Below are 23,809 nucleotides of genomic sequence, written 5' to 3'. Positions count from 1 at the left end.
AAACTTTGTCAAATCAGCCACAAGACATGTTGACCTATCATATACAGAAATGAGAAGTAAATTAGGTGTTTCTCCTCTGTTGATACAGCTCAAAACTAAAACTATAGGCAAATTAGAGCAAAGCTAACATTCCCTCAGTGAAACGAGTGCCTGTACAGAGCACTCAGACCCACTCTGCCCATAGTGTTATCGATTAAAGGGTAAAAGCACACACCCCAGGGGCAGAGGGAGGCCTCCCACACAGCTAAAGTTACTCTGTGTGTGTGTGTGTGTGTGTGTGTGTGTGTGGGTGTGTGTGTGTGTGTGTGTGTGTGTCAGTGAGAGAGACTGAGAGCAAGAGAGTGAGAGTGTGTTGCATGGCCCAGAGTGGCACTAGTAATCCAAACCCTAAGGCAGGACTGCAGCCCACTCAGGACCACAGGGAATGGCCACTGCAGAGGAAAGTATCGGCACATGTACACACACACGTTCACCTGCACCAACTTTTGAGAGAAAACAACGTAGTTTTAGTTGTGCCATAACTATTCCGTTATTAAACCAACAAATCCCAGAGAAAATCCATTACCTTCCCCACCGACGGGCTCGAACATCCCAAACTGCTCCAGGACTTTGATGAAGAGACCCATGACCACCAGCACAGCGATCATCTCCAAACCATCCAGACTCAACATGTTAGCAGACCAGTGTCTGTCATCGCCCGGCACTGCGCCACCAAGCCACACCGGATGAGGCCAGGCTAAGTCCGGCCAGAAACGTCCAGAAGTACCCTGACCTGGGCAGTTTGTCTAAATTTTGCCTACTTCTAACTCTAGACTGATAATCACAAAAAAGTCAGCTATAATGTAAAAGAAAAATAAAGTCCTTCCGCTTAGCGTGAAGTCTGCTTCTCTTCTTTCACCAAAACCTCATTGAACCTCTCCTATCCCCTGGTGGAGACCATGCTGCTGGAGCCACAGGCTGCAACACAGAGCTCCAGACTGACACAACACCTGGACTAAAGTTTCAAGGGCTTTTCTTTTTCTTTCTTTTTCCTTTCCTCCCTCTTCGTCCAGGCCCCCGGTGAGAGATGGAATCTGGGGGTTTTGCTGCGCCTGCTTGTCCTTTGGCAGTGGTTGTCAGGAAGTGAGTGTTGTGATGGGGAAAGAGGTAGTGAGTGAGGGAGAGGCGGCAGATAAAGAGAGGGGGAGAGGATGAGGTGGATATGGCATGGAAAATGCGCGAGAGGGAGAAAGAGTAACTGAGAGAGAGAGGGAGGGAGAGAGAGAGACTGGGTCAGACACACACGCACATTCTCATACATAGTGATATAGAGATTGTTTTGGGGGGGGTGGGAGAGAGATGAGCGGAACCCTCCTCTCCAGTGACATTAACTTCATTGATTTTTCTAATGTGGTTTCCTTGATAACAGGAAGAGTGTTTAAAGCCAAATTTAACTAATGGACAGAAATTATTTTAATGTCAAATGTGTGTATCTTCACTGCAAGTATTTGATGCTGCCAATGAAAAATCTGATTTTAAAAGTGAAATGTGACCTCAGTAACAGAGGGAAACAACTTCAAGAATGTTGGCTCAGCTAAAGTTATATCAGTTATATTAAAAGTTAAAGAAAGTTCATCAGAAAGCAGTTTTGTGTAACAGTTGATAAACCATGATTTTTTTAAATGAATTAATTATAGTGCTTAGAACACAAGGACAAAAGAGAGAGAGAAGAAAAAGGTAAAAGGTTACAAAAAAAAAGAAGGTGGGTTATAATGTCTTTCAGTATCTTGCGGGTGCATATGTGTGTGTGTAGCCGTGCGTGTGAATGAGTGCAAGGATTTATGTGCAACATGTAATGAGGGTAGAGAGAAAGAGCGAGTCAAAGTAGTTTCCAGTGGGAGAAAGGAAAGAAAAAAAGAAAGAGGGAAAAGAGGGAAGAAGAAATGGAAATGCAATGCTATTAGATGGGCTCTCTGGTTGGGCACCGAGAGGGGAGACGTGGCAGATCTGAAGGTGAGCAAGGGGGGAGTCGTGGCAGGAAGATGGCAGCCTGATTTATACTGCAGCTGTGGAAGTAGAATTTGTCTTTTTGTTGGAAGGAAACTTATTTAAACCTGCTGTCATAATGGACAGAAGGTATCGCAGGGTGGAGTCAAGCCAAGAGCCATCAGTGTGAATCATGAAGACACAACAGACGGTAGTTTCAGAAAACTGGTGGATGAAAGTAGAGGCCAGAGTAGTGTTATTCTTATTTATTTATTAATTTTGCCATACGAGACATTAGGAAAGCCTTCATATTGAGTAGTAAATAATAAATAAGTGAGTGATTCTGCGTGAAGCAATGGCCTGACGAGGGCAAACAACACATTGACTGTGCAGTAATGGCAAAATGGCAGATTACTTAGTCATGCTCCCCCTTTTATCCAAATAGCTGAGATCAGTTGCTTATGAAAATGATAATGGCGAGGAGAACAATTTCAGTGTTATTAATATTCTTTGGACCCTCAAGTGATTTAAAAAAACTTAGACATCCTCCTCCTTATGGAATAATGAAACTGAACTCACTTCATATTATTCATTTACTTAAACATTTACTGTAGTTCTGCCTTCTGTTATAATGAACAATTAAGCGAATGATTTAAGTCCAATTAGACAGTGAAAACAAGGGAAAGTTGAACACAGTGCATCTGTAATACCTATGTTGAAAATCGACCCTAATACAGGGACTGTATCGTGTTTTTATTTGATTTATTTATTTATGATCACCATCAGGAGAAGCACTCTTCATTGTATTTTGTAAAATATATAATGAATAAATAATAAAATAAATACAAGGCTTTCTATTGACCCTTTATGATCCATTTATTTGATTCTTACTGTATTTTATATTTTTATATAATTGATTTTACACATGGAGGTGGAAATAATAAAGAAATCTACAATAAGAAAAATGTATTATAATTTCTTAAGTATACATCTTCCCTTGCTCTCCCCAACATCAAACATCAAACTTTCTGCCCTACAGTCATTCATTTCTGTGCAATCTTGAACTGGAAGATGACAAAGCTAATTCATCACAGAGGTTTAAGTTTACTTTCTAAAAGTCAACACCCCTCAGGCTTTCTGCTGAAACATATACATCTCAGGTTTCATGTGTTTCTTACATAAAAAAGTGATTACTAACATTCATCTTCACTTCTTGTCAGTTACAGCTGAGGTTGGGATACATAAAGCATCAACAAGAATCAGTGCAGTTACTGTTTGCCACCATCCACCATCCTGCCCCTCCCTGCACGGCTCCCACTGAGGGTATCACTTCACATTATGCTACAAAAATAACAGAATCGGAAAAAAGGTATGTTCCCTCTTTGTCTTATCCTCCCTCTCTGCATGCCTTCCTGTCTCTTCCTTTGGAGGGAGGAAAGGTTGAGAGAGGCGAGACAGCAGGGGTCTGACAAATGTGCCGCGTCTGCATCCACCTCTGCTGTTTTTTCCTCTTTTTCGACATACTGCCTCCTACATTTTTAACAGGGCTGCCTCATTACGGAGGGATGCCTGTCACAAAAACAGCAACACCATGTGGGTCACTCCGATGTTTACTCACACACGAACGCACAAGCACACTCAAACATGCACACGCCGGTCAGACAAGGTGACAGGAAACCTGATCTTGCGTGACGTCACTTCTCTCCTACGAGGCATAAAGGTGCACAACCTGCCACAGCAGTTTATCCCTCGTCAGTCGGTGGCAGTAATGTATACGGGTTGTATTGAGGCTGAGCTCTGATAGCAGACATGGTGAATGTAAACAGAGGAACATTTAACCACAGAAGAGAGGGAGAGAGGGAGAGAGGGAAATCTGAGCCTGACTTGTTGGATGAAAATTATTTCTCTGGTCGCTTATTTATTGAGTTGTCGTTTAAAGGGAGAAAATGAGGGGATGTGAGGAAAGAAGAAGTAAGGCGGATCATTACATGAGTGGTGACGGTGAAGGGAAGGTCACGAGAAGTGAGAAAAGATGGACATAAATGGAACGTGAAGGAAGAATGGACAAAGGACAAAGTGAAGAGCCCCAGTGACTGATCTGCAAAGCACAGAGGGAACACATCTATTCTTTAGCTACATTCCCACTGCTTGCCATTCACATTATCTATTAAATTGTGGCCAGTATCAGACTCCAGTGTGAACTGGTCATGGCCCTGATGTGACCCTTATGTGTAGAAGATCACAGGCAGCACGCCTTGTACGGAAGTAAACAAGGAGAAGAAGTCAGTAATAAACATGGAGGCCACAGATGTGAGCGTTTAACAGTAACACAGACCGATTACAATACGACCAGGTTTAGCTTGTAAAGACATTTCAAGTTCTTATGAGGTCTAAAACACCACTGTCCCACACTGAATACCTCCGTCGCAGTCTTCCATGTTTGTTTTTTGCAGATGACTACACCCACCCGTTCTTCTGTGCAAAATCATGAGGAATGTCGATCTACAGTGACGTAAAAGGGGCATAGAATACCGATACGGGTCACATGGCTGTTCAGACTGAGGTCACATTTCAAAAAAATCTGGTCTGTTCCACTTTGAACCACATATGAAAGTGGCCCAAATCTGATTTGAAAAGATCAGACTCCACGTCATAAAACAATCACATCTGGGTCACAAAGGGGGGAGGGGTCAGATTCTCTGTCCTTCAAAATCTTTCTACTCATTCTGGCAGTCATGACAAAAAATTGGACATATAGATGAGTCCTGACACGTCATCTTCTCCCCTTCTTTCCTCTTCATCTAATGGAAACACATATTTACACTTTTAGAGCCAAGATTGACAACATGAACTTGAACGATGGGCAATTATCCTGCTGAGCTGAAAGTTCAATTAAGTTCAGAAACTCAGTGCATTAGGTGTGTTTACTGTCAGACATCGACAAATGAGAGCTAATAGCTTTCTGAAAATATCTCTGAAGGTGAGCAGACAGTTATCACTTCAACCTTTTCAATCCACGCTGCCGGAGGACATTCAGGGCCAGAAAAGTAGAAGTGCGTTTGAATTTTTAGAGTGCGTAAAGCGTGTGTGAGGCTCGGACACCTAATAAAACTTAAATACATTTCAATCATACAAACTCAGAGCTCTAAAAAACTCAAAATGGTCTCGCTTTATCTCTTGCTCTCTCTTTCCTTCAGGCTCCAATTGATTTTTTTTCAGAATTTCTTCGGCTGCTAAATATACAATAGGAGATGCTGTGAGGCGCAAGCACAGAGGGGAAGCTAATTGATACGTGCTAAACTGGAGTGTGTTGTTCACATTTGCACTGATGGGTTCATGGGATTTATGATGAACTAACATGAATTGCTTTATTGACATGCGTGTCAGTGTGTGGGCCGTTTGTGTTGTTTAACGAATGAGGACTCGGGGGAAATATCATGAATATTATGAATCGTGATCTGACATTTGATCTCCGACACCTCAGGTTGTGATTTGAGGCAGTGAAGAAGATCTCATGACAGATTTAAGCTCCCTTCTCTTATAGTATGTAAAACAACATTTCCCACAGTGCTTAGTGTTGAAACTACACGATAGTTAAGCTGGAGTTTGACTGCGCAGACGATCAATACAGATAAATATCAGAGCAGGATAGAAGGGATGGTTTCACAGGAAAACGAGAGGAGAGAATTTCATAAATCCTGGGTCGGTTGTGCTGGTACATCTTGTAAATGCTAAAGGACATAGATCAGACACTGCTGTACCAAATAAGATAATACATCAATACTGCTCTTTATCCCATTTCCTTATTGATTAGTATCAATATGCAGGTTATTTATGATCCATCTCTCCTTATGGCCCCATTCAGATGCCTAAAGACGCACACATGCATTTGCTGAAACACACTGATATATCACAAGAAGATATCTGACATTACCATAACACCAGCTGTTAATGCATGTAAGCTTTGTTTTGTCTTCTAAAACTTTCCCCTCTACTCTCATCCCTCACTTGTCTTCTCTGATAAGTTTTCTGTATTAATATATCATGTCATCTATTTTGCACTAAAAACTGTAAATGCATGAAACATTAACATTTAACATTTGGTCGACTGACAAGTGAAAAATGTCACGTTTATGCTGAGATGGAAAATGGAAAATGAAACTCTGGATATTAAAGAAACTACAACTCAGGTGATAAAACAAACAATCCGACAAAAGACAGAGAGCAAAATGGCTGAAAACCAGACAAAGACAGGAAGTCAAACACACATTGCAAATAATTTCAAAGTAAACAACTGAAAAAAATATCTGAAGACTATGATTACAGATTTGAGTCGAAAAACAATAAGTCCATAAAAGTCTTAAATGTCCTTTGAGTCTTTAAACTGGCGCAGAATCATGTAACCAAAATGCACTATGGCATCAGAAATTACTTTAACCTTTCTTTGACAAAGTTCCACTCACCTTTCCTCATAAACAGGAAATAGGACAGTGGGATTAATGACATGAGGATGAGCGCGTAAAACCCTCCGGTGCCGTCCTCTGACCCACTCAGGACGGCCACAGACTCAAAACCCCCCATCACCCACACTAAAGTGACAGGTGAGTGACTAAAACGACTGGATGAATACATGTTAAATTCAGAGTTAGTGGGACAGCCCTCCCACTGTGGGTGTCACACCTACACACATAATGGTTTTCCACATGGACTACGTGCACCTGTGCACATGAAAACACACATGTCATCGTGCAGCACCTGATTTGATAAAGCATGTGTTATTTTTCCATCATGATCTACGATTGTAAAGGTTTAAAATAAAAAGCTGCCTGCTATCGATGAGCTATTCAGCAGGTCTAAATGAGGCCCTTCATGTCATTCATGTAGCACTGGTGCACTGACATATAAACTACTGTTGATGTATTAGTTACTGTTACGCCCCCTGGTAAGATACGATACATGTGGAACAGCAACATGGGCGGACAAGTACAGCGAATGAAAAACAAGAGTAGTAACAGACATAGGGATACGCATATAGGACATTTTTAACTCTGCAGGTAAACTCAATAAAAAATTTAACACAGGATTTGTAATAGACAATAAATTATTTATACCACCAATCCAATGCAGAGCGAGTGCCTTTCACAGTGCCAGTGAGAAGGTGCCCAATGGCTGAGAGAAGAAAGAGAGGATGGGAAAGAAGTGAGAGGGAAGAGTGCAACAAAAAGAAGTGAGTCTGAGCTGAAGAAAAAATACTGAAGGTGAAGTTATACGAAACTTTCCACATGCACAGACACAACAGTCACTGGAAGTTTACTAAAACCAGTGCAACTTCAATCAGCCTCCACTAGAGGTCAGTGTAGATTAAAGTATTTGTATTATAGCACATAGGCACTCATGCTCTGCGCTTGTTTAATCAATTCATGTGCAGAAAAATATTCAGATGTAATTTGCATTTCCAACAGATAAATAACTTTTGTTCTGGAAGTCTGTAGCACAATCCCAGTAGCGTCGAGTAGCCTGGAATTCAGCGTGGTGTCCTGGTGTTTGGATGGATGCGGCAATAACTGGGGAGTCTTAGTTTCAGTTTACGTCACAGATAAAAAAGACTTTGGCTGACACAGCTGCATGTGCAAAACTTGACTTCAAATGCATGAATATACAAGATGAAACATTCATGTGGAGGATGGAACGAGTCTTCTCAGTGTGTGTGAAAAAACACCTGACACACAGTTTTCACTGACTCATACCAGTCGAGTTGATGCCAAACACTGTTGCTGGGCTCTTATTGTTCATCTGTTGGTGAATGAACTTCTCAGTGGACAACGGGACAATAGCACAATGACAACAAGTAAATGTGGAGCTGAATCAGCAGCTAATCAAAATGAACAAAATGATCCAACCTGACCGAAGGACAAATCTGCCACAAATGCATACGGGGGGAAAAACCCTGCAATGTCAGGGTGGAGAACACATCATGCCAACGCACAACGAACAAGATGATGATCAGGACAATTTTTTATGAGTCAATATGTGCAACCGGTTGATTGTATTTGGTGAATTAGATTTAATGTAGATAACTATGGAGCTGCAGAAAGCAGAAAATGACTTTTAAGAGGAAGGGGGGAGGAGAGGAGAGGAGGTGATTGTCTCTGACAGCCAGGCCCAAACACTCTATTGTGTTAAATCTGTCAACTGTCACCAAAGAGAGCGGACGAGAGAGAAGCAGACTGACAGAGGGAAACAGAGGGAAACAGAGAGAGAGAGAGGCTGTCGTCATGGACACGACACATAACATCAATTCTCCAGGTTTGGTTGCAAACATACACACACGCTCACACACACACACACACACACACACAGAGACACACACAGACACACACACACACACACACACACACACACAGGTGCAGCAGATACTGATCTCATGGTACATGGTACAACATACACAGAATCAGCTTCTGTAAAAGCAAAATGTTTTGTTGCTGCAATGCTTCATATTAAGCTGAATTACAGTTTTTAACTTAGGACTGAAGATTGTGTCGGTTGCTTATGAAATATTTCTGCAAGTTATAAAAAAAATAACACCAGTTAAGTAAATCATTTACACTATATACATATATATATATATTTCAAAAGCCCCCAAATGCTTTCACAAAAAGGGGCACAAAGTTGTGGCAGAGCTCCAAACCCCGGACTGTGCGGTTGTCAACAGACTCACCGGACAGAGAGCAGGTGTCTTTGCTCTGTATGTTTGAAACTCTTGGTGTCACACAAACTTCACCACAATTTGATAAAAGATTTAAAAGCTTTCTGCCATCGAGCACAGTCGAAGACAACACCTCTAAAATGTTCAATTGTTCCTCTAACTATAATTCTTGACATTTTAACAGTAATTTTTGTTCTTGACTGGTCAGCCAGTGACATGTATGTATGTACTGTGTACTATGCTCACATAAAACTCATACATGTTCTTATAATTTTACACTCAACGAGGCAACACGTTCACTGCAGCTGCTACCACATGGACTGTCCGACATGTTTATCTTTGTGTACAGGGCAAAAAGAGGAAGAGGATAAGGAGGAAGAGTCTGTCTGTGACTGCAGATTCTGTGATTTGAACTCTCCAGGGAGTGAGAATCATTTGAAGACCTTCAGCTGTGCTGCTTTTATACCTTCTGTTCACTAAGTGGAACAATTTCATTAAATACATAAAATGAAATGAATTCCTCCAGTTTCATTCTGATCAGTCAGGTTATTCAGTAACACAAAATCAAAATCTCATGTAAACTTGTGTTTTCAAATATCTCACTTGACTTTGACATCAGCATCTTGGAACATTTTCAGTTTGTCGTAACTCACAACACTGTCATCTCATAATTTCAGAAAATCTCCATCAGTAGGTGGCAGAGTAAAATAACTTTCAGTCCTATGGAGCAGGAGATTATGACTGAGAAACGTACCGTGTGTCTGTCTGCACACTGGTGCCACAGTTAAAAAAGAAAACACCCTTTCCCCTCTGCACATTCGGATATTGATTCGTTTTTGTGCCACAGATTCAGTGCTTTTGTGTAAGAGCTTCCAGTGTTGATGTACTGTGGTCAGTGTTACTTACTGACACACACACACACACACACACACACACACACACGCGGACAAGCGCGCGCGCACACACACACACACACACACACACTTATCCCATTTATTTTCACTCGGCTCCATGCACTGGTAAAAACAGCACAGACAGGCGTTCCCATTTCATCTCTCATATTGTGCCGGTGAAAGTATTGATCCAGAATATATGTTACACTGTCAGTTACACACACACACACAGCTGTGAGTGCTCCATCACATGCGGTTAAGTTTCTGCAGTGCTCTGATATTACCAGACCTCGTGGACATGACAAACCTCATTATCATGGCCATGCAGGCTATGGCGCCCATTAGTATTCTGCAGAGAATGCACACACACACACACGCAGGTGGAGTAGGGTTATTTCATAGAGGAGCTGCAATCCCTCCCAGAGGATAATTGTTTCTAATCCTCTTCCTGCTACTGTTCCATTTTTGAACATTTGTCTGAAGAGATTTCTAGTCCAAGCCTGGATAAATCAATTCTTGCCTGTAGGAATAAAAAACATGATCAACCATTATATCCTACCAGGTCTGTCATCACGGTTACTGCTCACCATTGACCTCAGTTTGTTCCCTCCTGTCCTCTCTGTTCTTTACAGTTCCTGTCTTCAGCCAATAAAGTCTGAAAGTTACATCTAACATATTTTCCTGTAGTAGTTTCTAGTCATTCAGAATTTTACCACCATCCCCCACTGAAGGTGAAAGAAAGTAGAATACGTTTGTGGTGCTCAAATCCCTGAAAAATGTGTTTTATTTAACATTTTACAGAGAGCAGCGATATTTACTGTTACACTGAAAAATCCACAGACCCAAAGTTTGAATTCTTTCTGCAGAAGAAGTTATGATGCTCCAATAACATCTGTTGACAGCAGCTTTTTGTTTTATCTCGACTGATGAGGTGATTGAGGACATTAATTCAGTAAGATTTTATTCATTTTTAAACACACATTACCTCAAAACCTGGGGAATTACAATTACTCATTCATTTAATCACTCATTCATTACTCCCTATGAATTCTAAACTTTGGACACTCCACACTAATGTGGTTTACATCTTGCAAGGTATTGCATTGTGGGATTGTTTGAAGAGAGCAGTGTATACATACCATGAACATTGGGACACTACACTTTTAGTTCTATTCTAATATTTTTTTCTGTCTGCACAGGAATCCACTAAATAAGTCATTTGTCCAGTTCCCTTGCTCCGACTTTACCTGTTACTGTTTTACGTATTTCATTCATTTTTTCAATGGTTTACTTCCTGTGTGCAACGTGTATCGGATCCCAACCAGTCGAGGCATATGGCAGCCCACAAGGAGTCTGTCTCTGCTGGAGCTTTCTCTCTGTTCCGCAGTTTATTTTATCTCCACTGTCACCAAGTGCTTGATCATTGTGGGAACTGTTGAGTTTCTCTATAATATTGTCAGATCTCAACCGTACTATGAAAAAATGCCTTGAGATAATATATGATGTGATTTGGCGCTATACGGATAATCAGAATGTTGTTTTTAGCTGTGATCTACTCACCCATCTCACTTATCAGTTTAGTTGAGCCAAACATATTTGGCTATTCTTGCTTGTCTGTATTATTGTGAGTTTTTGTTTCATATGGCAGATGTACATTACTCACACTAGTATGAATAAATCTTTATAACAGAATGTGTGAACCTTTACTAAAAGCCTTAAAACACAAATAAGCAAGAGTTCGATTCCTGGAAAATTGCCATAGAGAGAACACATGCACACGCACGCACACACACACACACACACACACACACACACACACACACACACACACACACACACAAACATGCACACACACACACACACACACAAACATGCACACACACACACACACACACACACACAAACATGCACACACACACACAGGCTAAAATTGCTTTAAAGTTTCCTGTGCTCCTCTTTCACAGCAGCAGGCAGGAACACAGGTCATGACGTGTTGCACAGTGTGGAGTGGGCCTCTGCAGCTATAAATAGCTCTGGGAGGAATCATATTTGGAGAACTGGAGGTGGGAACTGATGAGATCACACATACCCCAGTGTATGTGTGTAGATGTGTGTGAGCAAGAGCACACATGCACAAGCACACACACACACACACACACACACACACACACACACACACACACACACACAAGGCGTAGATACTTGAAAATGGGGATGGAGTCAGACTGACATCATGCAGACTTGCAGACAGATGAGCAGACAGGACAGCGGGGAAGAGGCAGAACAGAGAGTGGGGAAAGGCTGAACACAGCAGCATGACTTAGGGGAGGCTGTGAAGTGACATCGAGGTGGCTATCCACCTGCCTGGCAGAAAAAAAAACCAGGAGGGGCTGACTGTGGTGATGGGGATGAGGAGAAGGGGATGGCGAAACTGGTGCAAGTGTGAATGATGATGAAAAACCAAAATGAACTAAAGATGTAGCAACACACTTCGACAAATAGGACATGACACCGCGGGCACGAGAGGGGTCTGATATCCATGTGTGTTCTTAGCATGCAGCCTTTCAAGGACGTCACACTATTATTAACACATGAAATTGGAACACTGCTGTAACATACACCATCTCACGTAGTTCATATTCTGTTTCCCACATGAATATGATTTGAATATGTTTAACTTTCACCAAGGACAAGAAGACTGTCAAGTGCCCGGGCTGTTATACTGTGCCATTACTAAATGAGAAGTCTAAAACAATGTTGTCAGCTGAAGTGAAGTGCCAAAGCTGGAACATGTTGTTTATCCTTCAAGTAGTGACGATGCCTATCGCTAATTAAGTTTCAGCCACTACACAAAAGTTCTTCCTGAATGAGACACAAGCACATTGAGTTAAAGTGTTGCTTCACTCTGGATACAAATAAAACCTCATGATGTAAGATTTAAACGTTTCTTTCCTACAATATCTTTGTTTGTGTGTCTGTCTGTGTGAACTGTTTGTGACTAGAAAAATGCTCAAATGTGACACATGCACCCAGAGGCATTATTACACACAAACACACATACGTGTTTCTAGAGCACACAACTGACTGACACACATCAAACTGACATGGAGGAAAAAAGATGTCAGACAAGTGCCACTCGAGAAAATGACAAACAAGCGACACATTTACGGTGACAGAAAGACGAGAGACTCTGAGCGTTGTTGTCAATCAAAAATAGAAGTGATGAAATCTCTCAGGAGGGCAAAATATATTTCATGTATGTGATTATTTCCTTTTTTTTTATTTTGTACCTTCATTTAGAAAAAGTCAAGGCTGCTGCTTATTTATTTATTGATGAAACACTTTGCAACAGTCCTGTTTTATCGAACATGTTTTAGACTAAATGCAATGTCTTTATTGTTGCTGCCCCTTCATCTTCCTCACTTCCCCTTTACGCTCTCACCCGCTTCTCACCCTTTTCCTGCTCCCTCTCTGTCATATTGACTGGAGGTCAGCGGCACAGTCTCCCAAGGTCGTCCCCGTCCGAGCTCTGGCCCCCTCATGCATGGATGCCTGAGAGGAACGGACAGCTCTGTCCCAGTTGGGGACCATCAGACTTTTAGTGCCTCTGACCACTGGGCTCCCCGGTGGATTGGCCTGATGTGCATCCTGTCTTTGTTCCCCTTCACTGCTGTCCATTAGAAAGAGTGTGACTCAGAGAGAAAGACGGACGGGGGGAAATAAAGGAGTGGCTGGAAAGGCGGTGGAATAAATCGAATTAAACAACCGACTGAATTAGTTTAAAATATTGATAGGATTAGTCCAGTACAGTCTAATATACTGTACCTTTACATTAGCCAACAAATATGGAACGCAGGAGGCTTTTACACTGATCCTGTTTTCTGTAAACCTTGCTCCTTTGTTTTGGTTTATCTGAACAGTTGAGAAAGATGAAAGTTTGCACGCACACACCGAACATCCACACTGAAGATCGGCTGGAGTTGTTGGTCTCTGTCATCGTCCAGGTGAACTGAAGCGTGGTTTGTTCGTGGTGAGAAAACAACATGAAGCGACCCTAACAATAAACTGATTATTATTCAGATCATGGCAACCATTTTCTAATCTTGCTGAGGTGTCAGATGCTCTACCCGCTTTCTATTTTCCTGGTGGCACCTCTTTGATGGATGAGGTTATTCACTGATGTTCCCTCTTTTCTCTTTGTGAGCTTATATTAAAAAAGAGTTACAGCATCACAACCACTGCATGAGGGGCAGCTCTCTATTTAGATGATTTATCAAAGTGCCCATACATTTAAGACTTAACTTTAACCGAAAGGCAACTTTTGTCATAATTGACATCATCAATCATTTAAGTTGTTTTACAAGCAAGATAAGATGAGATAGACTTTATTGTCCTGAAAATATGTAGAATTAGCTGTTAAAAAGGAATTACATGTTTACATACATATGCATATACACATACATACTGTTATCAAAAAACATATGCATATTACCAATCGTACAACACATACTGTTCCGTAACTCTATATAAAGAATGGACGACATGACAGCTCCCTAAAAGTGAAGCCAAATCATCTTGCAGTATAGGTTATAAACCCCACCTCCTCAATATGGTTGGGACATGGATCAAACCAAAAACTAGTACTACAAAGCACACGCCAGATACATATTTGACAAAGATAGATTCTGTCATTTTAGATATCACACTGATGTTTGTGCAAAGTGTCAGTTTTTTTTCAGTAAGTTTGGTTTTAATTAGTTAATGATTTGAAAACAGGATGAAATGTCGTGATCGACAGCTGAGGTTGACTTGTGATTGGTCGAGCATTCATGTCAATTGGATCTTAATACTGCACAGACTTGAGCTCCAAATGTGTAACACTGCAGCGTTCGTATCAGGACAATTTTACAGTCAATGGTTAAAACTAGAAGTATGATTAGAGAGTGCATCCCTCCACCAGGGCTAACACCCTATCTCACCATGTTAAAGAAATCCCTGGATCCACTCCAAAATGTATAGAATGTATTACTTGGGTCCCACCCCACCACAAAATTTAATGGAAATCAGTTCAGTAGTTTTTGCGTAATTCTAGAATAAACTGGCCAAATAAACCCTGAGTGGCTGATCCCAGAAATGTTAAGATTTCCTAATTTGGTAATATGGTAAAGTTAAACTATTGGGGATCAAATCTTGAATGTAGGGATTACTCCAAAGATTTTAAAATGTTGCATCAGGCTCTGGAGACTTTTATATATTAATATGATGATATTTATTTGGTTGCATGCCTCTTTAATTATCTGTATTTTATCACATATGATTCTCTAAGGCTGCAAAACAAACCTCAAGAATAAAGTTTGTATTGAAATTAAATAATCAAATGTACATGCAGAGGTCACACCCATGCAGCAGTGGGAGTGTAACTGAGAGATCTCTGAGGCATTTAATAGCTATAGTTAGCTTAGATTTATTCACTGCTCTGATATCTATAGTTAGCAGTAAATTTATCCACCTGCCGGGGGAACCTGTCAACCACAGGATCTGGAATACACAGAGTCCATTGAGTCGGTTTCAGCCTTTCATGACGGAGGGGCTGCCTGGAAAGAGCTGATTAGAAAATGAATTATTGATCAAAATACTACTAAAAATTTCCCCCTGAAAACTGAAAAATCGGGAACAAGTCATTAAAGGTGTAAATTGGGTGTTCTGAATTTCAAATCAGGGCTATAAGTCTTTATGAATGAGTGTGTGTGTGTGTGTGTGTTTGTGTAGAGCAGAGGCCTCTCACAGCAGGTATGTATGTATGTTTGTATGTCAATATGGGTGTGTCTGCATTTGTACATGTGACGGTAGCATTTCATCAATCTGAAGAAAAGATCAATAACTTCCTAACTGTTTTCACCTTGTTGTGTTTAATGAGTGACTGAGTGTGTTGAACACACACAACACACCGTTACCTTCCTCATTCCACGTTGCACACACTTCATCCTTGTTTTCTCTCTATCCTCCACTGACATCAATCATTTACTTTGATCTGGCATCTTTGGTACATAACTGAATAATACATATAATATATTTGATCAGATTAAAGCTGCAGGTTTTGAGGCACTTTTGAGGAAACTTCCCCTTGATCCAACAGCACTGAAGAAGTATCGTGAAGTAGAACCTGTAAATCATGCATCTACTTATGCTTTGTCCATCAGGCTAAGGTTTGGTAATGATGCAACAGCCCTTGAAGCAAGGACAAAAATATGCTTATCAAGAACTGACAGGAATGGGTGGATTAAGAACAAGAGGAGAGGAGAGACGGAAATAAAGGAGGGTTGAGAAACTAAAGCTGCTTTCAAGACATGTAATGAACTCTGGATCTCCTGAAGTTATCTGGAGGGGCTGTATGTGAGAATGCAAATGTTCCACTTGAACAATCAGAGGTCAAGGAGAGAGACCAGGCGGAAATGTCAGCTCAATATTCCTGCCGGTGAGTGCTTGCATTTCTCTGTATGTAAAAATGTTATAATAGTGTTTTAGCTAGATGTATACCCTGTACTTCATTTATAAATTATACTTTTACTATGCAAACACAGTACAGTCTGTAAGTGAATGTATTCTTATTTCTGTCAAGTCGTTGTGAGCTTGATACACAATGGATAATTGAAAAGTAAGTATTAGGTAGAGAAACTGCACATTCAGCAAATTTCGAATGTGGGTGAAAAAAATGTAATCACAGCAGCACAATGTGACTGTTAAACATAGGACACGTTTCCATTTCGACAGAAGCTACTTGATAAGTTGAAGGTTAAAAAGGAGAAGATGGAATCTGAGGCTGAATTTCAGCACCATGGACAGAGACACACAGAGGTATTTCACACTGCTGTTGATGAATTCAAACTAACACACATGGTTTTATAAGTTTTATTTCTTAATCTTTCTCTACAGACACAATGAACACAAACAAATTAAAGGGCAATTTCTTTGTTTGCACAATATCAAAAATACTTCTAACTAATCCTGTGTCTCTTGATCGAACACACTGTCGGCTTTTTATCAAAAAGAACTCTCTGACTTCAACACAAACACGTGTCTCTGAAACTAAAAATTGTGCTTCTGGACAAGATAAAATAAGTGACAGTCTGCCAACAACAACAAAGGCTGATTTGAATAACATCATGCCGAAACAAATTCAACACTGACTGAGCCAAAAGGTTTATATGCTTGTTTGTCTGTTCTCAAGTACAAGCTACCTGGTGTGAAGGTTTTAAAGAAGTAGTTATTTCTAATGGCTGGCTATGAGAAAAAAAGGAATAGGTGAACAAAAAAGTCAACATAGTCTTTCCTTAATAACCATGTTGTGTGCCAAATTTATAATCTATTTTCTTTATTAAATGTTGTTTCCTATCAGTTTCAAAAACACATATTACATACATATTGTGTATGTAATATGTGTGCTAAAATAGTTTAACACATTCATTTAAGAAATAATGGTGCGACAGTAAAATACAGTTTAAAAGATGGAAAATATATCAATACTTTATGGCGGCTGTGTCTATGAGAATTTGCCAGTGACTCAGCGGCCCTTCAGTAAAGTCATGTTTTTATTTTGCAGATTGAGCCAAGGCCGTGCAACCATTCAAGCACTGAGGTCTCATTCAGCCCTTTAAGCGATTCTGTTTCTGCTGTAAGTCTAATCAAAGGAAGACAGTTCCTCCACCTTTTCTCTGCACATTGCATCAACTTTCTCTCCCTCCACCTCCCTCACACCTAGTTTTGCCCCCTCTGCCCCCCACACCCAGACTGCTACTAATAGAGGTTTATTTTTAGCACATGTGAGGTGTGTGTGTGTGTATACACATGATGGATGAAGGTGATGTTTCGCACCTTTCTCATGAGGTGGGGGAGAAGAATAAGGGAGGGCCAGACGGATGGGAAGGGAGAGCAAGAGGCAGGCTCGGGAGCGAGGACACACGCTGGGAGGAGAGCTGTTACTATACAGGAAATGTGGAGGGGGAGGGTGTTCGGCGAGGGAATTGGACGAAGCCTCCACCTGAAGCTAGTACAGCAAAGTGACCCGCGAGCATCTGAGGATCAACAGGCCAATCTGCACCAGATGATAATGCTCTTCTTCAGAGAGATGAAAGATGACAGGAACAGCCTGATGTTCTGCACCCTTCAATTTACAACACAGCTCACGACGCATGTCTTTGCTTTAGGCCAAAACGTAAATTTAATCATGCGCTGTTTCTACCTTCTTGTCTTTTCCTCACTCTCTCCTGAGAGGAGGATGGAGAGGTTACACAGATATAACCTGCTGTAAATCATGTTGTAGAAACAACAGATACCACTCTGGTATAGATAATATAGTGTCTGACAGCCAGAACAAGCTGAAGCCCTGACTCAATCAGCTCGAGACAGAGCGAGATGTGAACAGCATGGAGCAGATTAGGGCTAAAACTGTGGGACACATGCCGGAGAAAACAGAAGATAAGGAAGCAAGCAACAGATATGCAGAGGGATTATTCAGCATACACCGAGTGCACAAATAACTACAAACCAACTGTCGCTCTCCTTTAAATAGCCTGATCTGATTTCAGCATAAAAATTATGGCACGTGTAATAGAAGGTGTCATTCTTAAATATAGATCCTTTTTTCCTGCACAGGCTTTGACCTTGAACTTCTACAAGGAGTTTATTTTTAGGACACCTTTTTTATCTCAACTGTGAACGTGCAAGTCAGGAGGTGTCAACAACAGACAGAAACAGAGGCGGATAATCAGCAAGATAACTTTAGTGAGAATCTTCACATGTCTGGCGACAAAACAAGTGTTTTGTGCACTCGACATGACAGGATGTGGCATTTTACTTTTTCTAGCTTATTTTAGCGTGATTCTCCCTCACTTTAATAAGTTTTCACACACACAACAGATTATCAAATGACAAAGCAGCCGTCACAACTCTGAGCTGCGAGCGGGCAAAAATAATAATCTCAAATGAAGTGGAACAAAATCTTGTAGAAAGAATGTAAATCTATCTGCCCTGCGAGTCATGTCTCCCAAAACACTAAAGGCTTCGGAGCTGCTGCCTGCTGGGTTTTCATATTGCCCATTACGCACTGATATGAGACAACACCCGGCTCAGTATTTACCCCACGGTATAAAGCAGACAAGCGGGGGACATCAGCTTGGAGTTGAGGTATCCTTATGGTAATGAACAATTCCCTTCCCACTGCGAGTGCCATTACCACACACTGTGAGATAGCTTAGCACTCTCCACGCACACCAACACCAGCGACACACATGCTCACACGCTTACCCCTGCAAGCACTCATCAGAATTTCACATTGCAGGCAACCCATGTTTTATTCATTTTGACTAAAATTGATGTCTGATGTCAATTTTGGTCAAAAGCGAGGGGAAGTGATTGACAGGTGGATAATGACATTTGTCAGAGACAAGAGGGAGGGAGCAGACACTGGAATTTAATAAACTCTACATGTGCTCCAAGGAGATAAGTTCAGAAGAAAGATAAGTGCATATTCCTCACCTCAGTGACAAAAGGATTTATTCCTCCAACTCAATAGTGGCCAACAGGTATTTAATATAGGCTGACTATCAATTACAATCAATTGACCCCAATCAGGGAAACTTTAAACAAACAAAATCAACGACTTTCAGTATCAGAACATTTTATAGTGAAACGTTTTTTTTCCATATTCATATGAGGAAAATGTGACTGTTGACTTTTGACAACTGAAACGTAATCACTTCATCTTTGAGTCCAAGAGACAACTGTTAAAACATGTTCTCAAGTAGTCTTGAAATAGACCAAAAACAAGTCATGGCCACGTCACCATGACGACTGACTATCCAAATCTGATCAGTTTATCCTTGAGTCCAAGTAAATGTTTGTACCAAATTTGAAGAAATTCCCACAACAGGTTCTTGAGATATTGCGTTCACGGGAATGGGACGGACAGACGAACCTGAAAACATAATGACTCAGACCTCTGGCTATCAACGGCACGGAGGCATGATAAAAAATGTAATAGCAGTACCAGCTCATACACACCGACACATACAAAGCTCAGGAGCTCTATGTTGGGGCCAAGACTCGGACAGAGCATATTTTATTTATATATGAAAGGTTGATAATAAAATCTCTTTGGTCAAAGCCACAAGTGAACAGCAAAGAGAGTCGGCTTCAAGGTACCGGAGCTGTGGAAAGTGTGCGTGTGTGTTTCTGTCTGAGCCAACATGTGTGTATTTTATGTGTAATATACCCTCGCTGGTGTGAAGTGTACATGCCCGTACTACAGGAAGGTGAGGCATCAGGAGGGGGAGGTAATCAGGTTATTAATTAGAAAGTACAAAGTTCTAATGGCCTCTGGAAGAAGATTAACACCCAGTTTCATTTAGAAAAATGTCAAAGCTCCTAACAAATGACTCCGGCTCAGGAGAAGGAAATGAATGTGACCATTTCTTGGTGCTCGTATGTGCACTGTGAGATACAGGTGAAAGCTTCCTGTAGTTAGAATTTAGAACATATTTACTATGAGTATATTTAGAGAGTAGTATTTAGTAACTAGTCACTAGTTACTTTTATCAATTAATACACAATGACCATCCGTTCTGTACAAAAATTACTTATACAAAAAGAGTTTTGTGAGGTCATCATGACCTTGACCTTTGACCACCGAAATAGATTCAGTTAATCTATGACTGGACGTGTGTAATCATAGATTGAACCAAATTTGAAAGATTTCCCACAAGGTGTTCTTGAGATTTCATGTGAAATGGACAACCGGAAAACATAATTCTGTCCACTACCGTCTTTCAGTAAACTTCTTCAATTCTCTTATTAATGCACATACAACTACGTCATTTTAAAAATACTGTCCATATATGCTAAAGGAAAAGGTTACATTACTTGGACTGTTGGCCACTGTGTGTGCTAATGCTGATATGTCAGCTGTACTCACACAGTAATCAGTTACACCACTAGTTACTGCCAGAAGTAATAGAGCGTGCATCTAAAATGAACAAGTCACAGGAAGCTGGTCTCTGCAGGAACGAACACAGCATGTACTGCTGCTCGTTCACAGCTTCCACACACATTCATCTTCACAAATGAAATATTGATTCAAGGTTATTAATCACAAGCTAAAGTCATTTACAATGCAAAACAACATGCTTGTGCTCAGTTACTGTGGAGATAATATGTTAGGGCACAATGTTGCTTATTGCTTTTATCAGGAAAAAAGTTACATGAATTTACAAAACATCTTTAGGAATAAGTTACATTACAGATGAATTTTCCAAAAATCCAAAGATCAAAAATTCAAGCTTTCATTTATATCAATTTACAGCTGTTATTAGTTACATCATCACCAAGTGAAGTACATTTGCATTGTTCTATTGCAATTAAATGATATGCTAATCTGCTAGATTATGAAAACAAAGCCTGGAAACAACCCAATGAATGCTGTGTTCTAGTATTCTGTGAAATAATGACACACAGTAGAGGTGTGTGACAGTGATGGGGACAGAAGGTACTGGAGGAGGAGGGGGGGACGAGTGTAGAAGGAAAAAGGAGACCTGAGCTTTCAGCTTCGACTCCTTATGACAGATTTAGATAACAGATAATGTCATGAACCAGAGTGAAGTGGAACATAGTGTGTCGATGGCAGATGTATGGGGAGTGGTTAACTTAATACGTACATGCACGTGTGTGCGTGGGCAGGCGAAGTTTAATGAATCTTAATTGCACAAAACAGAGCTACTCCCTCAGTTAGGAAAATCAACATAAAGGTTGCAGCACAGACAAGCGCGCGCACACACACACACACACACACACAAGCCATAACCACATACTGTACAATAACCACCTCACCACCTCATACTTTAGGGCCATATAATAACTGACACTAATTGTAGCTTATGCAGATAAACACACTGTGTGGTATGAAGGTGCAGTAGACGGTGCAACATTAAGAAAAACTGCTCTACCTAATTCACCCAATGAGTTGTAATAAAAACAGCAATTAACCTGGGGGGGTGTTTCTTTTAAGTCATTTGTCTTTCTTGCATAGGTTAAAGCACTGTTGGGTTCACACACTGTGACGGCACTGACGATTTAAATGGCACGTCCTTCAGCAGCCCGGCACAGCCAGAAATGCCACGAAGCTCAAATGCCGAACTCTGAATGGCCTTGATGAAATCCCTATGTAGCAGCACTGCCATTATACAGTTCAGTCCTCACCGGCTCCTATTGCACTGAAGCAGACGTCTCTCTCTGCCATTGGAGCAGACACGCAGGAGCCTGTAGTCATGGTAACCCCATTCTGGGTAAACTTAAGGATGTGTATGTTTGCACATGCATGCACGCACGCGCGCGCGCGCGCACACACACACACACACACACACACACACACACACACACACACACACACACACACACACACACACACACACACACCACAATACACGCTCGTATGATTTTCATTGGTCATAAAACTCTTAAGTGATACTTACAATGTTTTTACATTTTACTCTCAGGAAACAGATGTGTGAACAGTTACCACATTAAAACAGCAAAAACACAGTGTTATTATTGATTTATTTGTATTTATTATGTATCATATATAACATTGTTTACTGTGGTAGCTAGTTATGGCTGCCTGAACTAGTTTTCTCTGCAAACATGATGTCAAACTGCATTATTTACCAGTGTTCCTTTTCCCAGACTATATAATGTATAAGTGTGTGTTTGTGCATTATGTACGCATGAGGAAGCCAACAGCTGTCAGGGACATCTATTGATACAATTTGTTCAGTTTTTCATACAAATTAACAGATTATCACTGTTGCGACCCCTCTCCTCCTCACAGTGGTTCACCTCGCCACTATGTCTGTGAACCTAATACTACTTCAAATAGACTTGAGTTAACAATACGTACATGACATGTTGTAGAAGACAAAATGTGCAAGAATTCTTTGTTACAATTTCTAATAATGACTAGGTCTATGTTCATGTTTATATATTTTGTTGACTTGTGTCCTTATATTATCCGAAATGTGTCCAACAATGTTCAAACCCAGAGAAAATCCCAATTTTAATCAAGGTAACAGGATGTTTCATTTTGGTCTCCTTTGCATCATATTAGCTTCACTTGTGGCTTTGTCCGTATCTGCTTTAACTTCCATGGAAAACAACGTATGAGGAAGAGAACCACACTGTGCCAGTCAGCCAAATGACTGTTTTGTATAAACAGTCTTTTGTATAAATCATGATTGCTGTGCAACGTGAAAAAAACATTATTTCATCCGTGAACATGATTTGCACCCGAGTCGCTTGAGGTAGATTTTCATCTGCAATTGTGGTGAAGACTACATAACCCATGATGCCACATTGCATAATGACATCATCAAACAAGTTCTTTTGTTATTGCTTTGATTGAGAGACCCCTAGCGGCTGAAGTTACAGTTTTGCAAGTTTATATATTGTCAATGTGCTGATTTTCACATTGATAATATTCAAAAATCACAAAGTGTTAACAATTTGTGATGTCAGACGTTCACACAGTTCTGAGCCACTCGTCTAGTTGGAACGAGTGAGAATCATAAGTCCCAATAAGGCTGCTGAGAGTGGGGGTTGAGTTTTTCATTAGTTTTAATGGAATTTATAGACATTCAATGCTAACAGCATTTTAGGGGCTGGTTAGCTCCAGTGGTTGTAGTTACATCACTGTAGGTGAGCAGCTCCTGCTCACTTGTTACATCGGCTTTGGTTCTCTCATGTGTCCCAGTCAAGGTTTGAGGAGAAGGGTTTGGTTTGTTTTCCAAGTAGAGCGCTCTGAGGATCATTCACAGTCTTTGTTAGAGCGGTGCACAAAAGATACGCTTTTGAGGATTACAGAACAAGTTGTTAAAATAGTGAGAAAACATGCCTTTTCTTTTCATTAAGGCTGAGAATGTTGTGCAGGCAGTCAGCTAGCAGCTCAGGAGAGCAACAGAAGAAGTTGCTGTAGTAGCAATTACTGTCAGAGAGGCTCAAGTATGGAAAAGGAGAATTTGAAACTAAAACACAGAAAACTGAGAAAACTGAAAGAGGGTAAAGCTTTCAGATGTGTCCAGAGCTGGTGGTCGTAACACCACAGAGGACGGGAACTGGTCTATAATCTTTACTTACATCGCAGGTTCAGTGAATCTGATTCAGACACATTCCGTCGGTCTGTCTCAGCGAATTGTAAATCATT

The 23,809-nt window shown here is 40.7% G+C and overlaps 1 protein-coding gene across 5 annotated transcripts in view; it reads right to left on the bottom strand.

Moving 5' to 3' along the window:
- Nucleotides 1–23,809, bottom strand: part of LOC109633923 (A-type potassium channel modulatory protein KCNIP2) — an 85,995-nt gene that overhangs the window by 22,210 nt on the left and 39,976 nt on the right. The window contains exon 1 of one of the 5 annotated variants that reach the window (XM_020094110.2): nucleotides 566–1,191. The exons of the other annotated variants lie outside the window; for them this stretch is intronic. Within the exon in view, the coding sequence (XP_019949669.1) occupies nucleotides 566–671 (106 nt within the window). The 5' untranslated portion in view covers nucleotides 672–1,191. Of the gene's footprint in view, nucleotides 1–565; nucleotides 1,192–23,809 lie in introns of those variants that run through there. 5 annotated transcript variants of the gene reach the window in all.

The sequence above is a fragment of the Paralichthys olivaceus genome, chromosome 14, assembly GCF_024713975.1.
Source record: "Paralichthys olivaceus isolate ysfri-2021 chromosome 14, ASM2471397v2, whole genome shotgun sequence".
NCBI lineage: Eukaryota > Metazoa > Chordata > Actinopteri > Pleuronectiformes > Paralichthyidae > Paralichthys > Paralichthys olivaceus.
This window is presented reverse-complemented; position numbering and strand designations above follow the sequence as displayed.